At 40.9% G+C, this 19,097-nt stretch overlaps 1 protein-coding gene across 4 annotated transcripts in view; it reads left to right on the top strand.

The window, feature by feature from the left end:
* The first annotated feature begins 797 nt into the window (after window positions 1–797).
* Window positions 798–19,097, top strand: part of G2e3 (G2/M-phase specific E3 ubiquitin protein ligase) — a 43,339-nt gene continuing 25,039 nt past the window's right edge. For 2 of the 4 annotated variants that reach the window (XM_041658422.1, XM_041658420.1), the window contains exons 1-5: window positions 960–1,198; window positions 6,350–6,390; window positions 8,485–8,582; window positions 10,969–11,070; window positions 18,528–18,652. In XM_041658422.1, coding sequence (XP_041514356.1) covers window positions 1,110–1,198; window positions 6,350–6,390; window positions 8,485–8,582; window positions 10,969–11,070; window positions 18,528–18,652 — 455 coding nt within the window. In that variant the 5' untranslated portion in view covers window positions 960–1,109. Of the gene's footprint in view, window positions 923–959; window positions 1,199–6,349; window positions 6,391–8,484; window positions 8,583–10,968; window positions 11,071–18,527; window positions 18,653–19,097 lie in introns of those variants that run through there. The other 2 variants (XM_041658423.1, XM_041658421.1) reach the window with 2 other exon arrangements.

Genomic DNA, 19,097 nt, shown 5'->3' with positions numbered 1-19,097 from the left:
TCCAAAGAAACGTCTTACAATTCTTCTAAAGTAGACTTCTTAGCATTTCAACATCGCTGGTCTTTGAACTTTGAACACCTTCAGTATCAGTATATCGAATTCTAAAACATCATTTAATCTTTCTTTATTGGTGGACAGATTATTTCTCATTTCCCACTGTTAAAAACGTTACACTGGTTAACAAATAACTTTGTACCTTCATGCCAGGTACCTAGAACCCAGGAGTCTGGATTCTAGAAATCCAGCAAATCTTTTGTGTCTTGAAAGACACTGACTAAAAGCTGTTTGGGGAAACGAAGTTTAAATCAGTGCTCTCGGGGATTAGCTGTTCACTACTGACCCCAGGTCTAATGTTTAGTCACCTGCCTAAAGGACCGAAATCCTTGTGGAAGTTTCTCAAACCTCTCAGGATTTCCAGACATTTGGAACAACAACAACAACAAAATCATCCTGGCTCTCGCTAAAAGGAACTGACACCCCCAGGGCCAAGCAAGAATTCTCCCAGGACAATAGGGAACTGTAATGTTAAAGAACCCCTGACGGGAGAGCGCAGCCAGCACGTGCATTCACTCGCGTTCTCATTAGCAAGGGGTATGCTGATTTTCAGTCCCAGCCTGTTGGGGGTGCCTGGAGCCCTGGGCAGGTCTCCGGGACGAACTCGCCGGCACCCGTCCCAACTCACGCCCCTCGTCAGATCACCCCAGAAGCCACGGCGCAGACGCAGCCCCTCCTCCTCCTCCCCACTTCCACGGCGGCGGGGCAGGGCGGAGCGGAGCAGCCGTACCTTCCGGGTCGCAGGCGGAAGTGGGCGAATTTGAATTCTGCGAGCCGTTGGATGGGGCCGTGCCGGGTGGGCGTACGGCAGCGCAGCGCTAGACGCGGGCGGTCACGCAGCGGCCCAGGGACATCTGCTCGGCGCCTGGTGAGGACCTGGCCGGGTGGGACGGAGGAGGGTCCCGGGCACGGTCGGCCGGGTGGGCGGACGCGGTGCGGGCTTCTCTGCGCTGCACGCTGCGCACGGGCGCAGCTGCAGCCCTGAGCTGCCGTAGGTGGGCGAGCTGCCCTTTCTTAATGAAAGACAGGAGGTAGGGGGCGGGTGGCACGGAGGGATGCTCGACGTGGCTCCCAGTGGCTCCTCAGACCGGTCCCCCGCACCGCAGAGAAATGACAGCCTTGAAATGCCTCGTGGGGATTTAAGGTGAAATCTGAGTCTCCTTTGTGTTTCAAACCCGGGTATTTTTCTTTCACGCTTTGACAAGTCTCGTGTACCGCAAAAATCTGAGCCTCTTGGCTCATTTGAAACTGGCTACAGTAACAGCGGTGGCTCACAGATGTGTTTGCTAACAATGGGGATAGGGGTCTAGCCTCTCCGCCTGCCTTTTCGCCCGCTTCATTCATTGGCCGACTATGTTATTATCGAATTATTTTAAGAGGAACTCAAGAATTGAGTTGTCGGGCGTTTTTGTTTGGCTTTTCTTTTTGTTCGTCTTTTATGGCGTCCTGGACTCTCACAAGCCCCGACGAAAACTCATACCTTTTTGAATAGCTCAGATGTGCACGGTAGATGTAAACTTTCAGTATTTCACATGTATAGAAGTTTCTAGATTTCTCCTTACTGAAAATTGTCAGGTTAGTTTTTGTGATTTGTAGGAAAAAAATACATAGAGATCCTTTCAAGGTTTTATTAGCAACTGGTTAGTGTATCATCAAAACATATAAATATCTTTTTAAAAGTGCCACTGACATCCAAAATAAAATAATTTCTTCACCCTCCTCCATCCTTGCTAATGAGTGTTGTTTTCAGTGTTCACCTGGAAGAAAAAAATTGAAATCGTTTTTTTGTAAGGTTGCCACAAAGATACTGTGTCTCCTTTCCCGAAGATTGCAGATAAATCTGCGAGCTTCTTACATGCTACCAGCAAGTTGCCTGTTCTAGATTTTCTGTGTCCTTAAAGTGCTTTTGCTCCCAGCCTCTTCCTTTGTTTTTCTTTTATGTGCATAGAGAAATGTCATACTTTACTGTGAGCATATTCCTATGAAGGCTCGGTGAATGCTGATGCCTGTACTTCACAGATTCTGACTGGTGGACTTGAATAATTGCATTTTAACAGAACAGTTAGAATATTCTGCAAGAGGTTTAAAAAACAGGTCTTCCTAGAAAAGCCTGGTAATGTTGCTTAAAGACATGCAGCAGGAACCAGACTTCTTTCTTAGTATCTCCCTCGCTTCTTCCTCAGTTGTGTGACCTTGACTGATTCCAGTCTCCTCTGTGTAAAATGAGGATACAAGCCTTCCTTGTGGGATTATTGTGGGAATTCAATGGACTGGTACATGTGTATGATATATGTAAATGAGACAGATGTCTAAAATATAGCTACTAAACATGGAACAACCATATTATATGTTTTTTTCCTTAACCTTTAACAATGTCTATGCCGGTACCGACAGTCTTCAGTAAGTAAACAAAGATCCAGTAGTTCTTATGTAACTAATTAAAGTTCCCAAAATAGATTTAACTAAGAAATTAAATTAGTGTGTGTGCACATGTGCATGCGCTTGCTTTATGGAGGTCAGAGGCATTGTGATCCAATATGTAGAGACCAAGAGACCCTGTTTCCTGGGGATTGTCTGTTTTGCGAATCATTTTTCTCCTACTACTCTGTCTCAGGCTTGGTGGCTAGAGCCTTCACCAGCTGAGCCATCTTCCTGTCCTGAGATAAAAATTTCTGCAAGGACTGCTTCCTGTCTCCTGCTGCTTCAGCTTATGAAACTGTGGTTTCCCATTTTCTCCAATATATGATCCCAATCTCCACCTTCTTTAAAAAACAACAAAAAGAACTCTTCTGCAGCCTGGCCGCAGACAGCCTGATTCCAGCCTGTTTTCAGGTGATACACAGTCTGTAAACAGCCAAATTTGAGACATACTGGAGAACTTTCAAATGAGGAAAAAGATCATCAGTATGTGTTCACATTTATGACCTACTAGCTGTTTTATATGTATTCGCACACTAAGCCTGATGACATTTTTGAACTGAGGTACCAAAATATTTAATAATTTTTAAAATGTGTTGTTTTATATTTGATGCTGTTTGTGAAAATGAATGATGTACAGTATAACTAAATAAAGGATGTGAGAGAACTCCAAAACAGAGAAGTTTGCTCTTCCTAACCACCTTGCCCACATTCTTTTCTGTAAAAACCTGTACAATAATGTTGGGCAATCCTTCTATGGACCAGGGGCGGGTTATCTGAAGCGTCAGATACCCCTTCTGCAGGGAAGGTGGTGTGCGTTTTTTAATCAGAACTTGTGTACCTTAAACAGTTTAGATCATCCACATGATTTCTTCTTGAATTTTTGAGTTGAAATACTACAAGGTTTTGGAATGCAAACTGCAGAGATCTTTTTGTGAGTTAGGATGACATTAGAATCCCAAGCAGTGGGCATAATATGTAGAGACCAAGGGAAGCTGTTTGCTGTATATGAAAATCAGGACACACTAGTACCTTGATTCATTTTCCTTTTAATTTAAAAAGATATCCCTAATACAAAATTTATGTGGTGATTCAGTTTGTAAGTAGTGAACATCGTCCTTCTTAGGGGTTCAGTTAAATGCAGTTTAGTGATCATATTCCATTGTACAAATATGCTACAATGTTGATGCATACTTAGGTCATTGGGTTTTTGGCCATTACAGAAAAAGCAACTTGGGCATTTGCTTCCATCCAATATTTGATAGAAATAGTTGTACATATAGCATTTTCTAGGTAAAATTCACATGAAATTAGCCATTGTAAATACACAGTTGAGTGACAGTGCGTTTATAAAGTAAAGCCATCACCTCGGCCTGGTTTAAAAACATACCATATCCCACCACGTAAGGTGGCCAAGGTTTCATGCTAATGAGCCCCCATTTCGTAGGTCTCATGAATTTTTGTTTTCTCTGTTGGTTACTCTGGCTAAGAATGTCAATCGTGTCGTTTCCAAGCAAATCATTTCTTTGAGTCTTTGAAGTGCATCATTGAGTTCTAATAACGTAAGCATGCATGGCCATGAGCTTCCTCTGCCTTTCCTGGTTCTCTCTTAGGGACTAGAGACCCCCACAGGGCTTGGGCCACGGAGCTAAGGCCTGTCCTGCTTTTACTGTTTCTTAAAGGTTCTGCTAAGTTATATTTTCATTTTCACTTGATTCTAATTTTTTTAATTTGAATTTTTAGATTTCATCATTCATCAATGATCTCATGATTCAGCTTCATAATTTATGATCTTTCCTTTTTTTTAAGATTTCTTCATGTATATGAACGTTTTGCCTGCTTGTGTCTGTGCACCACATGCCTGCCCCGTGCTTGTAGAGGAGTTAAAGGTCGTTGTAAGCCTTTTTGTGGGTGTTAGGAACTAAACTTGGATCTTCGACAAGAGCAGTGCTCTTAATTGTTGAGCCATCTCTCCAGCCCCCTCACAAATCTTAATACAAGTTAACAAAGACTTTCTTGTTTGTTTTTTTCTAGAAATACACTTTTATTTTTTGAGACAGGATCTCACTGCAGTCTTGGCTGGCCTGGAGCTCATTGTGTAGACCAGTGTAGCCTTGAATTCACAGAAAGCCACCTTCTTCTACTTCCTGAGTGCTGTTACTAAAGATGTGCACCATCGTGCCCAGCCAAGATGTATGTTTAGATCTGTGATCCTGTTTTTGGCTTTTGATGGCATGATGTTATTAAGAACTAATCACACAGGTCAGGGCATCAGGCCTTGCCTGCTGAAACATCAAAGTGAGGGTAAGCTGTCGGGGACTCCTTACTGTGGCACTATGGAACTCCGTTAGATAGTGATTCTTCAGAGAAGGGAAGAGTGACTGTTTTCTAAGACTGATACTGGGAATGCTTTCGAGATACAACTAAAAATATGTGGGTAGACTTGTTGAAAATAAAGTGATGGCAGCTGGGCGTGGTGGTGCAAGCCTGTAATAAGTAGTCTGTGGCAGGCTTGCAAATTGGATGTCACCTTGTCCAGTTTAGTCCCTTTCTCAGGACAAGGTGAAATGAACCCAATGGTAGAGCATTTGCCTAACATTTAGGGTGCCTGGGTTCTCGCCCTCATGTGAGAGGGAGATCCTAAATCTGGACTTAAAAAAGGAAAAGCGTATTTTGGGATCAAGGAACAAAAATTCTAATGTTATAAGTGTGAACTAGAGCTGGATGTCATTGCCGCTCTGGGGACACAGAGGCAGGTGGAGCTCTAAGATTTCAGGGCCAGCCAGGGCTACATTGTAAGACCCTGTCTCTAAAATAAAATAAAAGTATAAACTATACAATTGATATAATTTCTTCAAAATGTCAATTATTTGAGTAGCTGTTTTTACTTCAATCCTAGCGGGGGTGGGGAGTCACAGGATAAAAAAAATAGCAACTTGTGTATGCGCTGTCTTCATTCATTTGCACGGACCGGCGTAAAAACACGGTGTTCTGACTCTGCAGTAGAATCACAAAGCGGAAGAACGAACCAATAGGGTTTCTTATCGAACAAAACCAAATGACCGAAAGTACTGGTCTCCTGCTGCGTCCAATTGCATCTTTAGAGTGATGGCATTGATACGACGTGAAAAACTAAAGTTTGAGACTGACATACACTGGGTAATCTTAGGCTAACTAGCAGTGAGCAGGGAACCTCTGACAGCTTTTTTTAAAGAAATTTGGGTAACATGACTTTTTAAAGAGTTGGTCAGACATTTATGACATCATTCACCAAGAGAGATTCCATGAGTCTTTGTAGTAGGAAAAGGCCAAAAATATGTAACTACAGAGAAATTGGGATCTCGTTATAAAGAAATTGTATTCTAGAATCACTATATAGTCATATATACCAGTCACATTGAGCAAGTAATGATTTGCAGCACACGGGATGATGTGGTGATGCTACCCTCAGAAGAGGGCTGGGACTCTCAGGTGCTGGTGTATGTTTTAATAAACCCAACAGTTAACAATAGCTGGCTGGCATCCCTCACATTTGGGACAGGATAATGTAATTACAAGGGGACTTTAAAATACTTTAATATTTATTTAGGAATATGGGAATCCAGGCAATTCTCTGTTAGGTGGAACTTTTAGGTGCACTGCAGAGCATCCCACAATCCTAGTATTTGTTTTAATAATTAAATATTCTTTCCAGTGCTAAAGAAATCCTCAAATTCTCATACACTTTTTGATCTCTATTTGTTCTAAAAGTGAAAATTAACTACTATACTTTGCATGAAATGATTATAAATGATTTGATTGCAATCATGTACTGATTGAATTTAAGAAAAATGGTTAGAGATTTTTTAGATTAAGATTAATGTTCTTACTTTCCTAGTAAAATGAATGAAAATAAACCTGATGACTCACAAAATCTTGGTAAGTAACTATTTATAATATTTTTATTATAATAAAATTTATTTGAATAATATCTAGCCATAAGAATGACTATTCTGATCATGCTTAGTCAGTATGTTCTATTATGATTGTCTTCATTTCCACATATTGAATTTGCTACCAGAGACATTTATTTTTGACCAGAGACATTTATTTTTGTATATCTTATGTCATTTGTCAGATAGGATTTGAACTGTGAAAATTATTGTTTAAATTTTCCTTTGAAAATGAGGACAATATAAGCAATAGACAAAAGTCTTAACAAAAGTCTTAATCTCCCCTGTTGACACATGGTTGGTTAAGGAAAATTTCTCATTTTCAGCAATCTCCCCTGTTGACACATGGTTGGTTTCTTTATTCTAAGCCATATCTGTTGACTTGCTACTGCGAATGGTGAGGAATCCACATTATTGCTCTGCATACTTGCTACTCCTCTTTTAGGCTTTGTGGGGCTTTTGTTTTGTTCTCACTCTACTTGTCCCTGACTGCCCTGTAGCTCACTCTGTAGATTAGGCAGCCTTGAACTCAAAGAAATCCACAGGCCTCCCTTGTACTGGAGTCAAAGTTCAAAGGTGTATGCCATCATGCCCAGCATTTTTTGGAGGGTGGTTTCCAAGACAAGGTTTCTCTTACAGAGATCTCTCTGCCTCTGCCTCCCAAGTGCTGGGATTAAAGATGTGCATTGCCACCGCCTGGCTTTTTTTTTTTTTTTTTTTTTGAGATGCGTCATCTCACTGACTATTGAACTCATCCAGTTGACTCAACTGTCTGGCAAGGAATCCACCAGTTTCTGCCTCCTTGGTGTAGGAATTCTGTACAACTGAGTCTGACTTTTTACAGGTGTTAGAGATTCAAACTTCGATTCTCATGTGTGTGATAAATATTATACCAAACGAGCCAACTCTCCAGTTACCTTAATATCCATCCTCTTGACGATCACTTTTAGTCTTTCTGTTGACTCTACCTTACTTTGAACAAGGAAATTTGTTCCTACCAATCCTCTATCCCCACATACCTTTGTCTTTTCTTGCTATGCCTCCTGAGTTATATCAGCAATGCCAGTAGTTTAGAAATTGTAGTGATTTATGTAATACCATTGTACACTTGCTAAATATACCCTTACTCTGACTTGATTTCCCCTTGGATGTATACCTCTGGTTTTTTATTTAAATCAGTGTGCTTCATAGAAACCAGTATTTGTTCTGAATTTTTAAAAAGTAAATTTAATAAAGTACAATTTTAATGGATTTTAGTCTGCTTTAAAAATGAATGCTTAATGGAATATATTGGCCTTCGGGGCCCTTATCAATTTGAGGTCTTTCTAATGTATTGGTTATAAATGCACTTCAAGGCCTCCAGCAGTCAGTTTTTGTTTTCTTCGGTCATCATGAGCATGGGCATGTCCATGGGTGCACACCTGACCCCCTACTCTGCGGTATATATGTGAGCTTTTTAAAACCCTTACTCTTGTTTATATCCATTCTCCTCCACTTCTTTCCTAGTGTTTTAGTCTGCCGATTGCTTGCCCTAGACTTCTGCAGCTAATGTTCTTATTTTAACCATAAGAGAATTCTGAGTCTGGCAAAAACAAATAGGCATTTGACACCATCCCTTCGGGAGCTACCACATAGATCAAAACATAATCACACTTATTTGAGAATGAGGTCTGTATCACTTTCTTTTGGACTGTTCTCTGAAACCATAGACATGAACTACCCAAGACCCTTGTCCAAGTGGACAAAATTCTGCAGCTGGGGATTTGCAGTAGTGGGTAAAGTATTTGCTATGCTCGTTCTGAACGCCAGAACTCACATGAAGTTAAGCATGGTGGCACATTGCTGTGCTCCTGGTGTCCCTCCCTACAAGGGAATGCGAGGCAGAGACGGCCTGGTGTGTGCAGCAGCCGATGGCAGAAGGTACCCTGCCATAAGCACACTGGAAAGGGAGAGCTGAAGCACCCGAGGTTATCCTCTGACCACCATTCACACGTGGACACACACATCAAAGAAGCACTAATTCTATAAATTATTGTAATTTTAAGATAAATTTTATATTTACCTACTTTTTTGCTATTAGCTTGTATTTTCTGCCGAAAAAGTGATGACTGTCCCAATAAATACGGAGAAAAGAAAACTTACGAGAAATGGAATTTCAGTGTCCATTACTACTGTTTGGTAAGTAGATGCTAGTTCTGGAAATGTATACTAGAGAGGAAATAGATGACACTAAGAATTAGGTACATCACTAATAAGTGATTTTATCTATATAAAATATCATTTTTATATTGGATTTTAAGGTCCTGAGATTACTTGGTGCATATAAAGACTTATCCTTACCTGTTTTATCTTTCTATTAAAAAGGAGAGAATAGTTAGATCTCTAAGGGAAGTGCCCTTCTACTACTTTTTGTTTCCTTTGTTGCTAGTGATTTGTCTCAGAAAAGACTTGTTAGACGGCTCAGGCAGTAGAAGGAAAGTATTTTATTTCATAGAGCAATTGGAAGGAAAAGTTCTGACCAAAGGTCATTAATATTAGTAGAAAAGAAATAGGCGGTAATAGGATTTGCTCAGGGGAAGAGCAAAGACTTCACTTGTAGATGACTTCCCTTTGTTTCCCTTCGCTCTGCTCGCTTCCTATTTCAGAGAACTTGAAATGAAGCGAGTTCCTGGTGCCTTAGACCGTTAGTTTGCTACGGCTGCATCGAAACCAAGTTAGTTCTTTGTGAGTGCTATAGAAATTATTCCGAAATTTAACAGAGAAAAGCAATATTTATTCTCTGAATAGTTTTTGGCTGAGTCATTAATGTGACTCCAATTTAGATGTCACCCAGATACATCTGAAGGCTTTACTAAGAAGCTGGAGGGTTTCCCTCCAATGGCCGCTCATATGCTTTTAGTCATAGTTCCTTCTAGCTCCTTACTGCTAGGCTTCTTATAAGGACTGCTCACGGTATATCGTATGGGGATGGGGGAGAGAGACCCTAGATGAAACCATCACCTATCTAGTTTTCATTATCATCATCACTTCTGCTTTATTGTCTGTGTTATATCCAAAACAGTGGTTGTTTCAGGTGCTTTTTCTGTTGCTGTGCTGTGTCCTGAGCAACTTGAAGGAGGCGACTGTTCTGGCCCCCAGTCCAGCCACAGTCTGTCATGGTGGAGAAGGCACAGTGGCAGGGCTTAAGAGCTGATAAGCAGAGAGCAGAGAAATAAATACATACATACATACATACACACACAGAGCTCAGCTCACTTGAGTTCTTCAGGGTCCCAGCCAGGGAACGTTAACTCCCAGTGCACAGGTCTTCCCACCCAAGTTAGAGCTGTCACCATAATCGTCCCCTTTGACATGTAGGTTCTGTGACTGACAGTTAGCACCAGCCACTGTACTCTAGGAGTTCAGTATACTGGTAGATTCGTCTAAGAATCTAATCATTTCTCTGTGCCTTAAGAGAACATGAAGTTAGCATTGGAAAATTTCCACTTAACCTTTTATTTTTTTATAAAGACTTTAGAATTGTTTCTGTTAGTCATTTTCTTATACCCAAGTCTTAGACAAATATGTACTAGTTGTATTTCAGGATATTATTGAGACTAAAACTACTAATTGCAAACTCTGCTTTTATTGATGTGTTTTATATAGCATATTTACTAATATTAAAGCTTTAATAAAAGTCTGACTTTTAACATTATTCCTCAAAAGAGTACTGTATTAGTCACTGCTCTACTGCTGTGAAGAAATGCCATGAGAAAGGGAGCTCTTAGAAGAGAAAGCATTTAATTGGAAGCTTGTTTACAGTTTCTAGGTTTAGTCCATAATCATGGCAGGGTGCATGTGGCAGGAAGTCAAGGAGTTGTAGAGAAGTACCTGAGAGCTACACCCTGATCTGAACCAGCCGTGCACTTGGCTTGGGCTTTTGTTTCTTTCTTTTCTTTTTTTTTTTTTTTAAATATTTGTTTATTTATCATGTATACAATATTCTGTCTGTGTGTATGCCTGCAAGCCAGAAGAGGGCACCAGACCCCATTACAGATGGTTGTGAGCTACCATGTGGTTGCTAGGAATTGAACTCAGGACCTTTGGAAGAGCAGGCAACGCTCTTAACCTCTGAGCCATCTCTCCAGCCCCTGGCTTGGGCTTTTGAAACCTCTCAGCTCACCCCCAGTGACACACTTCCTCCAATGGGGCCACACCTCCTAATCCTTGGAATCCTTTCAAATAGTTCACTTCCACGTTGACTAAGAGTTCAAATATATGAGCTATTCTTATTCAAACCACCACAAATGCTGATCCTAGACTTAGCCTTATTAAAATTGTATTTTTTTATGAACAGTATGAAAATCCTCCAGCACTACAGCAGACTAGAGTGCCAGGTGTGGCTGATAAGGCTCTGTCTGACTGTCTGTTACTCAGATGTGTACACCGTTAACATGCAGTGTCTTCAAAGTCAAGTGCTGTTAATTGCCTCTTATTGGCCATGAAAAAAAATAGTAATGTATACATTTATTAATTCCAATCTTGTTTCTCGGAGTGCATTTCCTAATTGAGTATATATTCATAGTTAATGTCAAGTGGAATTTGGCAGAGAGGTAAAGAAGAAGAAGAAGTTTATGGCTTCCTAGTAGAAGACATCAAGAAGGAAGTCCATAGAGCTTCTAAACTGGTAAGTCATTGTTTTATTCCTTACACTAAATTCCACAGGTGCTGCTATTGTTGCCTTGGAAAATTTCTTTTATCAGTTCCTGTACTAGAAATTTATGGGTAAGATATTTTATTCTAGTGGACATTTTTATCTAATATAAATTTTGATAAAACATTTTTATATTTTTGTAGAAGAAAGTCTAACCTACACTGATTAAAACTTAGCAGTAGGGAATTTCTGGTCGTCTTTTTCATCATTTCGTTGACTTTTGGTTTTATTTCTGGTTTTTGAAGGAGGCCCACATGCTTTGCTCTTAGTCTCTTCCCCCCAACCCTCTTGTCTGCTTTCATTTATTCTATAAAAATTATTTTTATTGGCATATGTTAATTATGCATACATTGTGGAATTTTGGTTCATATATAATGTATTTGCCTCCGTTTCCCTCTTACTCATGTGGGTCCATTTCCACCAGTTCTTTACATTCATGTTCTTACTTATTCTTGTTTTTCCTGGTTACCTACTGCATTTTATTAAGATTACATAAAGCATCCCGGGTAAAGTTTATTTACAGGAGTTTGGGCTCCTTACAGTGGTATTACCACAAAAGAAAATCTTCCTTCTTCCTACTAACCATTAACTGCCTCTAGATACTCAGAAACGTATCTAAACTCCCTAGCTGCCATTATCTGCCTAAACACGCAGGGCATTGGAAGACCTACCAACTCCTTTCTCATACCATGGTAGGATGTTGACAGGCCAGGCTTGTGCTGTGTGCTGATGGTCACAACTGCTGTGAGCGCGAGGACATGAGCAATGCCATGTTCCAAAGGCACCATTGTACCACAGTCTCCATCCGTCTTATGTCCCCATGTTCTGTGATGTTCCCTGAGCCCACCCCCCTCTGGAACTATCTCTCTTACAGTTCCTGTCTTAGGGTAACTATACCTGTTATGAAACATGTCCAAAAGCAACTTGGAGAGGAAAGGGTTCATTGGGCTTATTCTCCCACATCAGTGTTCATTCAAAGAAGTCAGGATAGTGACTCAAAACAGGGCAAGAACATCAGGGCAGGAGAACAATGCAGGAACTATGGAGGGGACCTGTGGAAGCATGCAGGCAGGAGGTAAGAATGCAGGGGCCATGGAAGATTGCTGCTTACTAGTGTGCTCTGTAACAATGAGGGGACCTGCTTATTGGGGTTTCTGTCCCGCCTCGTACCCCAAAACCGGCAAGCCCCAAAGAAAATCACACAGAGAGTCTGCATTACTTATAAACTGATTGGCCCCTTAGCTCAGGCTACTTATTAGCTCTTATAGCTTATATTAACCCATTATTCTGATCTATGTTAGCCATGTGGCTCAGTACCTTTCACAGCCGGGGCAGATCACATGTTGCTTCTTCAGAGTCTGGGCAGGAGTGGGGGAAATGGGCTTTTTCCTTCCTAGCATTCTCCTGTTCTCATTGCCCCACCTCTACTTCCTGTCTGGTTGACCCACCTATACTTCCTGCCTGGCCAATCAGCGTTTATTTAAAACATGATTGACAGAATAGAGACAATTCTCCCACACCAGTGCTCCTTCTGGCTTGCTGCACCCTGCTGTTTTTATAGAACCCAGCATCGCTAGCCCTGAGGTGGCCCCACCCACATCAATCACTAATTAAGAAAATGCTCCATAAACTTCTCTACAGCTTGATTTTTCTGGAGGCCTTTTCTCCGTTAGGTTCCTTCCTCTCTAGCTTGTGTCGAGTTGACATGACAGTAGCCAGCCCAGTCCCCTTTCTTTCATTTCTGTCGCTTTCATACACTAAAGTGAAGGGTTTGCGTGTGAGAGAAGACACGCTGCAGTATGTATTCGCAGTTGACTTGTTTGCTTAGTGCAGTGGTTTCCATTTCTATCTGTTGTTGTGCAGTGACACCACTTTAGTTCTGCCCATCTGCAGGCCTTTAATGCAGATCCTCCTCACCCGTCTACCGCAGTTGCTGAGACTGGAATGATGCTAAGGTGGAAATTACACAACTGTGTGGACTGGTGATTTTCTTTTTTTTTGTCTCTAACTCTAATGATCTTTCTTTATGTGTCCTAAATTTAACTTCTTGCTTATTCAGTTGTTTTCGAAACTTCCATATGATAACTATGGTATCTGCAAGGAAAAACCTAGTCTGTATTTGCTCTGAGTAGAAATGATGGCAGTTGAAGACTGAAACGTTGAAAATACGAGAAGTTCTGAATGTGACACTTGAAATGATGATTTCCATAGTGAATAGCTTAGGAGATGTGATAATTTATCATTTTTTTTTCAAGTGGGGGCAAAGAACATTAAAATATTCAGGAACTCAGAGGTTGATACAAAAATGCTGAAACCACGAGTTGAAGTACAGAAAAAGCCTCTGGTTGGGGTTCCAAAGTCTTGAGATGGAGGAATGTGTGCCAGATGTGAAAATAAGGTGGATGGGAAGATAAGGCAGTGTCATTCATGAGGTTTGCAGAGGAAGCACACAAAAGCATTTATTTTAGTGGAGATAGTCACTTTTGGTGGTGAGTGGTTGGAATAAAAGGAGTTGATGGTAAAATAGAGTATCTAGGGCTCTACAGAAACATTGTATGGTGGTTAGCATGAGCCAAAAGATCAAGGGCGTTGTAGGAATTCCTACAGCCAGCAGCCTTTAAGTTACTCACCCACTTGGGCATGGCCTCTTATACTATATATGCTGATGTAAAACACACGTCAACGTCTCTTCCAACTGAGGGATTTGGTTGCTTTCCCCGTTCTAGCAGAGGACTGTGATCTGTGAATTTACCCCTAAATAAATAACCCTTTATTATACTTAATTCTGAGCTAGTGTGGGTTTTTTTTTTTTTTTTTTTAAGCGTCCATCTTCACAAGGGAGGATGCTATTATCAAAATTCCTTTACCTCTTAACAGCAAACTTGGAATTAGGGTAGTTTCCATTGCATGTTTCTTTAGCTACCTATTTTCTTAAAACATCAAAATCCTCTGAGTACACTGGGCCTTTGAAAGCATCTTGACCTGAGCAGGAGTCCTCCCAAACCCATGTACTGTAAGCAGAGGTTTCTCTCCAGCCTGCCAGTTCCTGGATAACTTCTCAGACTTGATACTAATTAGAAATATTTGGCTAATGGCTCATGCTTATTACTAGCTAGCTCGTACATCTTAAATTAACCTATGTTTATTAATCTATGTATTGCCACATGGCCAAGGTGTTTTCTACATGTCTTGCTTCCTCTTGGGTGGCTGGTGTCTCCCAGACTCCACCCTTCTTTGCCTGTATCTCTGCCAGTATTTCCCGCCTGGCTCTATCCTGCTTTGCCATAGGCCAAAGCAGCTTTATTTATTAACTAAAGAGAACAACACATTCACAGTGTACTGAAAGACCATCCCACAGCAACCTACCATAGGATCCTCTCTAAAATTGTTCATATGGCCTGGATGAACCCATGAGATGGCAGTGAGTCTATAATCCCTGAATCATTGACCATTATCAGGGTTTTCCAAGGTATTTTTAGGCTCAGATATATACTCGAATTACTGTCTTCTGCGTGTGCCACTATTATGGCACTATTAGTGACTTTGGTCTTATTTCCCGGGACTGTCATAAGAAATTACAGAAATACAGTTCCTCACGAGTTTAGAGTTGAATGTTACAAAGTATAGTGTTAGGAGATTTGGAGCTTGCTAAAGATTATGAAGTGAATTCCTCCTGTATGTTTATTCCCCTCCCTCCTGATGGTTTCTGGTAGCTTTCGATGTCCCTTGTTCACAAATAGTGTAACCCCAGGTTATCTTTTGTCTTCAAATAGCCTGTTTTATTAGTGTCTGGTGTAGATGGAAGTTTTTGTCCTACCTGCTCCCAGAGACATTCAGTCCCAAAAAAACACACAGGTTTATATTAAACTATTTGGCCTCTTAGTTCAGGCTTATTGTTTATAGCTCTTACAACTTAAATTAACCTGTAGTTCTCATCTGTGTTTAGCTGCATGGCTTGGTACCTTTTCTCAGTAAGGCATTCTTACCTTGCTTCCTCTGTGTCTGACTAGTGACTGACTCTCTGCCTTTCTTTCTTCTCTTCTCAAAATTCTGTAGTTTGGTTGCCCCGCCTATCCTTCCTGCCTAGCTACTGGCCAGTCAGTGTTTTATTAAACCAATACGAATGACAAAACTCTACAGTATACAAGAGCACTATCCTACAGTACTTCCCCTTTTTTTCCTTTTCAAAACAAGAGCCCTGAATCTAATCTCATTTGTTGACCATTATCTGTTGTAAGAGGAGCTGGTCCTTTTGTTCCATCTTGCCCTGCTAGTTTACATCCAAAATAATCACACAGAAACTGTATTCATTTAAACACTGTCTGGCCCATTATTTCTAGCCTCTTACTGGCTAAGTCTCACATCTTAGTTTAAGCCATCTCCATTAATGTGTATCGCCACTTGACTGTGGCTTACCGGCAGCATGAGTCTAACCAGTGTCCGTCTCGGGCAGGAGAACCATGGCGTCTGCCACATTGCCCTTCCCAGCATCCTGTTCCGTCTACTCCACCTATCTAAATTTTGCCCTATCAAAAGGCCAAGGCAGTTTCTTTATTCAACCAATGAAAGCTATGCAAATACAGAAGGACCTCCTACACCAATTATCCATAACGACATGTAACCAACACATGAAACAATGACAAACATCCATAATCCATTTTGGGGGGAATGTGTGCCTAGTTTTCTAGGCTACTACCTGATGATTGGGGACGCTAGTAATATTATGGGGACCCAAAGAAAATTTAGGACTATGGTCAAGTTCTGACTGGAGTATTCTGTGAGGCTGGATCCTCTCAGTCAGCCTTGAAGTTGTTCTAGAACTCAGAAGACTACTGCAACAGAGATAACTCTGAAATGTTGGTTCATCTGGGCCGTCTCTTCCTATTAGAGATTTTTCACGGAGTCTTCCTTGATCAAACCTTACTTTTTTTTTTTTTAACCCAGAATGAATCCACAGCCTATCATTTCCTATGGAAGCAAAAGCAAAACAAAACCTCTTCAATGTAACATATCTTTTGGCTTAAATTTTGAAGTCAAGGCATCAAAACATAGAGGTTTGATTAATCCAGCAGTGTTAATAATAAAATGTCTTTTAGCAGCTATTGCTCCTTCCTCAGCAGTCAAGCAATTCATAGACAACACAATAACATGCAGTAGCCATATTCTCCATGTAGTTTCCATCTTTATGTGGCTTTTTAAAACTCTAATTCTTTTATTTTTGTTTTTTAAGTTTTGGTTCTTAATACAGTGTTTCTCAGTGTATCTTTGGCTGCCCTGGAACTCACTCTGTAGACCAGACTGGCCTCTAACTCACAGAGATCCACCTGCCTCTGCCTCCCAAGTGCTGGGATTAAAGGCGTACACCATCACACCTGGCTATTCTATTTGTTTTTTAGGACTTTCTCTGTCTTTTTTCTTTTCTCTACCAAGCCTACATATACTCTTTTAAATACTGTATAAACCATTTAGAGAGTTTTTGGGGCTTTATTTATTTAGTCTTTATTGTATATCTCTTATCCTTTTGTGGCCATATGAATCTTTTTTTTTTTTTTTTTGGTTTTTTGAGACAGGGTTTCTCTGGTTTTGGAGCCTGTCCTGGAACTAGCTCTTGTAGACCAGGCTGGTCTCGAACTCACAGAGATCCGCCTGCCTCTGCCTCCCAAGTGCTGGGATTAAAGGCGTGTGCCACCACCGCCCGGCGGCCGTATGAATCTTTAGCCTGCTAAACAACATGGCTAGGATTAGTGGCGACTTTGGTGGCTGGCTCCGCCACTCCTTGGCTTCTTGAGAGTCTAGCTTCATGGTAGAGGTACTGGCAGGAGACACATTTATTGCCACAACTCTATGGAATTTCTAGGTCCATGCCAACACCAAGAAGCATGCTGCCAACTGCTCATAAACATCATTTAACTGTTTGGTAGCGGGGCCTCTTTAAAGAACTGTGCAGTTTTTTGCCGCTGATGCTAAGTCAGGAAGTCTCTCTTAAAGGAGGTGTGCCTCTAACAGAGCCTACCTGAGAAAATACTGCTACCAAGAAACCATGCTTGACTTTATTCTTTTGTGTCTAGAATCCCTTCTCAAACTCTCTCAGGTTTTATGTAGGCGTAGTTTCCAAATGTTGGGCGACATTTGTAGATGGAAGTCCTGTAGTCATTCAGTCCCAAAGAAACACACAGAGGTTAATATTAATTATATAAACTCTTTAGCCTGTTAGCTCAGGCTTATTAATTAGCTCTTACAACTTAAATTAACCCATAGTTCTTTTTTTTTTTGTTTTTTGAGACAGGGTTTCTCTGTGGGTTTGGCGCCTGTCCTGGAACTAGCTCTTGTACACCAGGCTGGCCTCGAACTCACAGATCCGCCTGCCTCTGCCTCCCGAGTGCTGGGATTAAAGGCGTGCGCCACCACCGCCCGGCTAACCCATAGTTCTTATCTATGTTTAGCCATTGGCTTGGCATTCTTTTCTTGCTTCCTCTGCGTCTGGCTGGTGACTGACTCTGTGCTTGCTCTTCCCAGTAGTCTCTAGTCTGGTTGCCCAGCCTGTACTTCCTGCCTAGCTACTGGTTAACAGCATTTTATCAAACCAGTATGAGTGACAAAACTTTACATTATACAAGAACATTATCCCTCGGCAGTCTTGTGTTTTAAATCTGCCTTCATAAAGACACTAGTCAAAGGAGACCTTAAGATCTTGAATAATTATGTCTATAAGAACTGTGTTTCTACTTCAGTTCACAAATACTGGCTTTTCTAAATTTTAGCATCCCTTAGGTGAGCAAACCACGCCAATTTCCTTTCCAGTGCTGTAAGAAACACCATAGTCAAAAACAGCGTGAAAGGGTTTCTCTGTATAGCCCCGTCTGGCCTCAGACTCAGAGATCCACTTGTCTATGCCTCCCGAGTGCTGGGATTAAAGGTGTGTGATAGTCATCGTCCCCAGCTAGTATATTTTACCTAAATTTCCATGTCACAGTCCAACTTGAGGGAAGGAACTCAAACAGAAACCTAGAAAAAGGAACAGAAGCAGAGTCCATGGAGGAACGCTGCTTGCTGGCTTGTTGCCCATGGCTTGCTCTGCCTGCTTTCCTATACAACCCAGGATTACCTGCCCAGCCACCATAGGCTGAGCCCCCAACACCAATCTCTGATGGTGAAAATGCCCCCAGAGTCTTGCCTGCAGGTCAATCTGATGGAGGCGTTTACCTCAACTGAATGAAGCTCCTTTTCTCTGAACACTCTTACGTCAAATTGACTAAAAAGAAAAGACCTACGCAGCACATATCTTAGAATTTTTTCATTTGGGTTAGGATAGAATATACTATTACTATTGCAATTATCTTCTGTCTCTCTACAAGGAATACTCATTAACTATTTGATTATGCTATTGTACTGATAATTTTAATATTCTCCTGTTTTCATATTTCTTTTAGAAGTGTGCAGTTTGCAAGAAAAATGGTGCTTCAATTGGATGTGTTGTGCCCAGATGTAAACGAAGTTACCACTTTCCCTGTGGACTTCAGAACGAATGTATTTTCCAGTTCACTGACAATTTTGCGTGAGTTATTTAACTGTTAATTAAGTATTAAATATGAGGGGCTGGAATGATGAGTCCGCACTGTCTGCTCTTCGACAGGACCCAGATTTTATACCCAGCACCCAAGTGGCAGCTCACAACTCTGATACTTCAGTTCCAATGGATCCAGCTTTCTCTTAATGGCTTTTGGTGTCACCTAGCCTGTAATTGGTACAGAGATGTATATACTGGCAAAACATCTTGTAAACATTTAAAAATTTTTTAAGTAAGAAAATATAAATGTTAAAGAACAATGGTAAATAAATAGCCCAAAGATATAATTCCCATGTAAAATTGCTTTTTAAAACTGTGCTAAATTTATAATACATACATAATATATATGTAAGATACATGATGTATGTGTATTTGTATACAATATTGTATGTATAATGCATGACTTCTTGGAGTAATTCTATCTGATCAAACT

This window comes from Microtus oregoni, unplaced genomic scaffold (genome assembly GCF_018167655.1).
Source record: "Microtus oregoni isolate MIOR12 unplaced genomic scaffold, Mior012 000009F_ref0000495, whole genome shotgun sequence".
Classification (NCBI taxonomy): domain Eukaryota; kingdom Metazoa; phylum Chordata; class Mammalia; order Rodentia; family Cricetidae; genus Microtus; species Microtus oregoni.
Note: the sequence above shows the minus strand (reverse complement) of the source record. Positions and strands in the feature narration are given on the sequence as shown.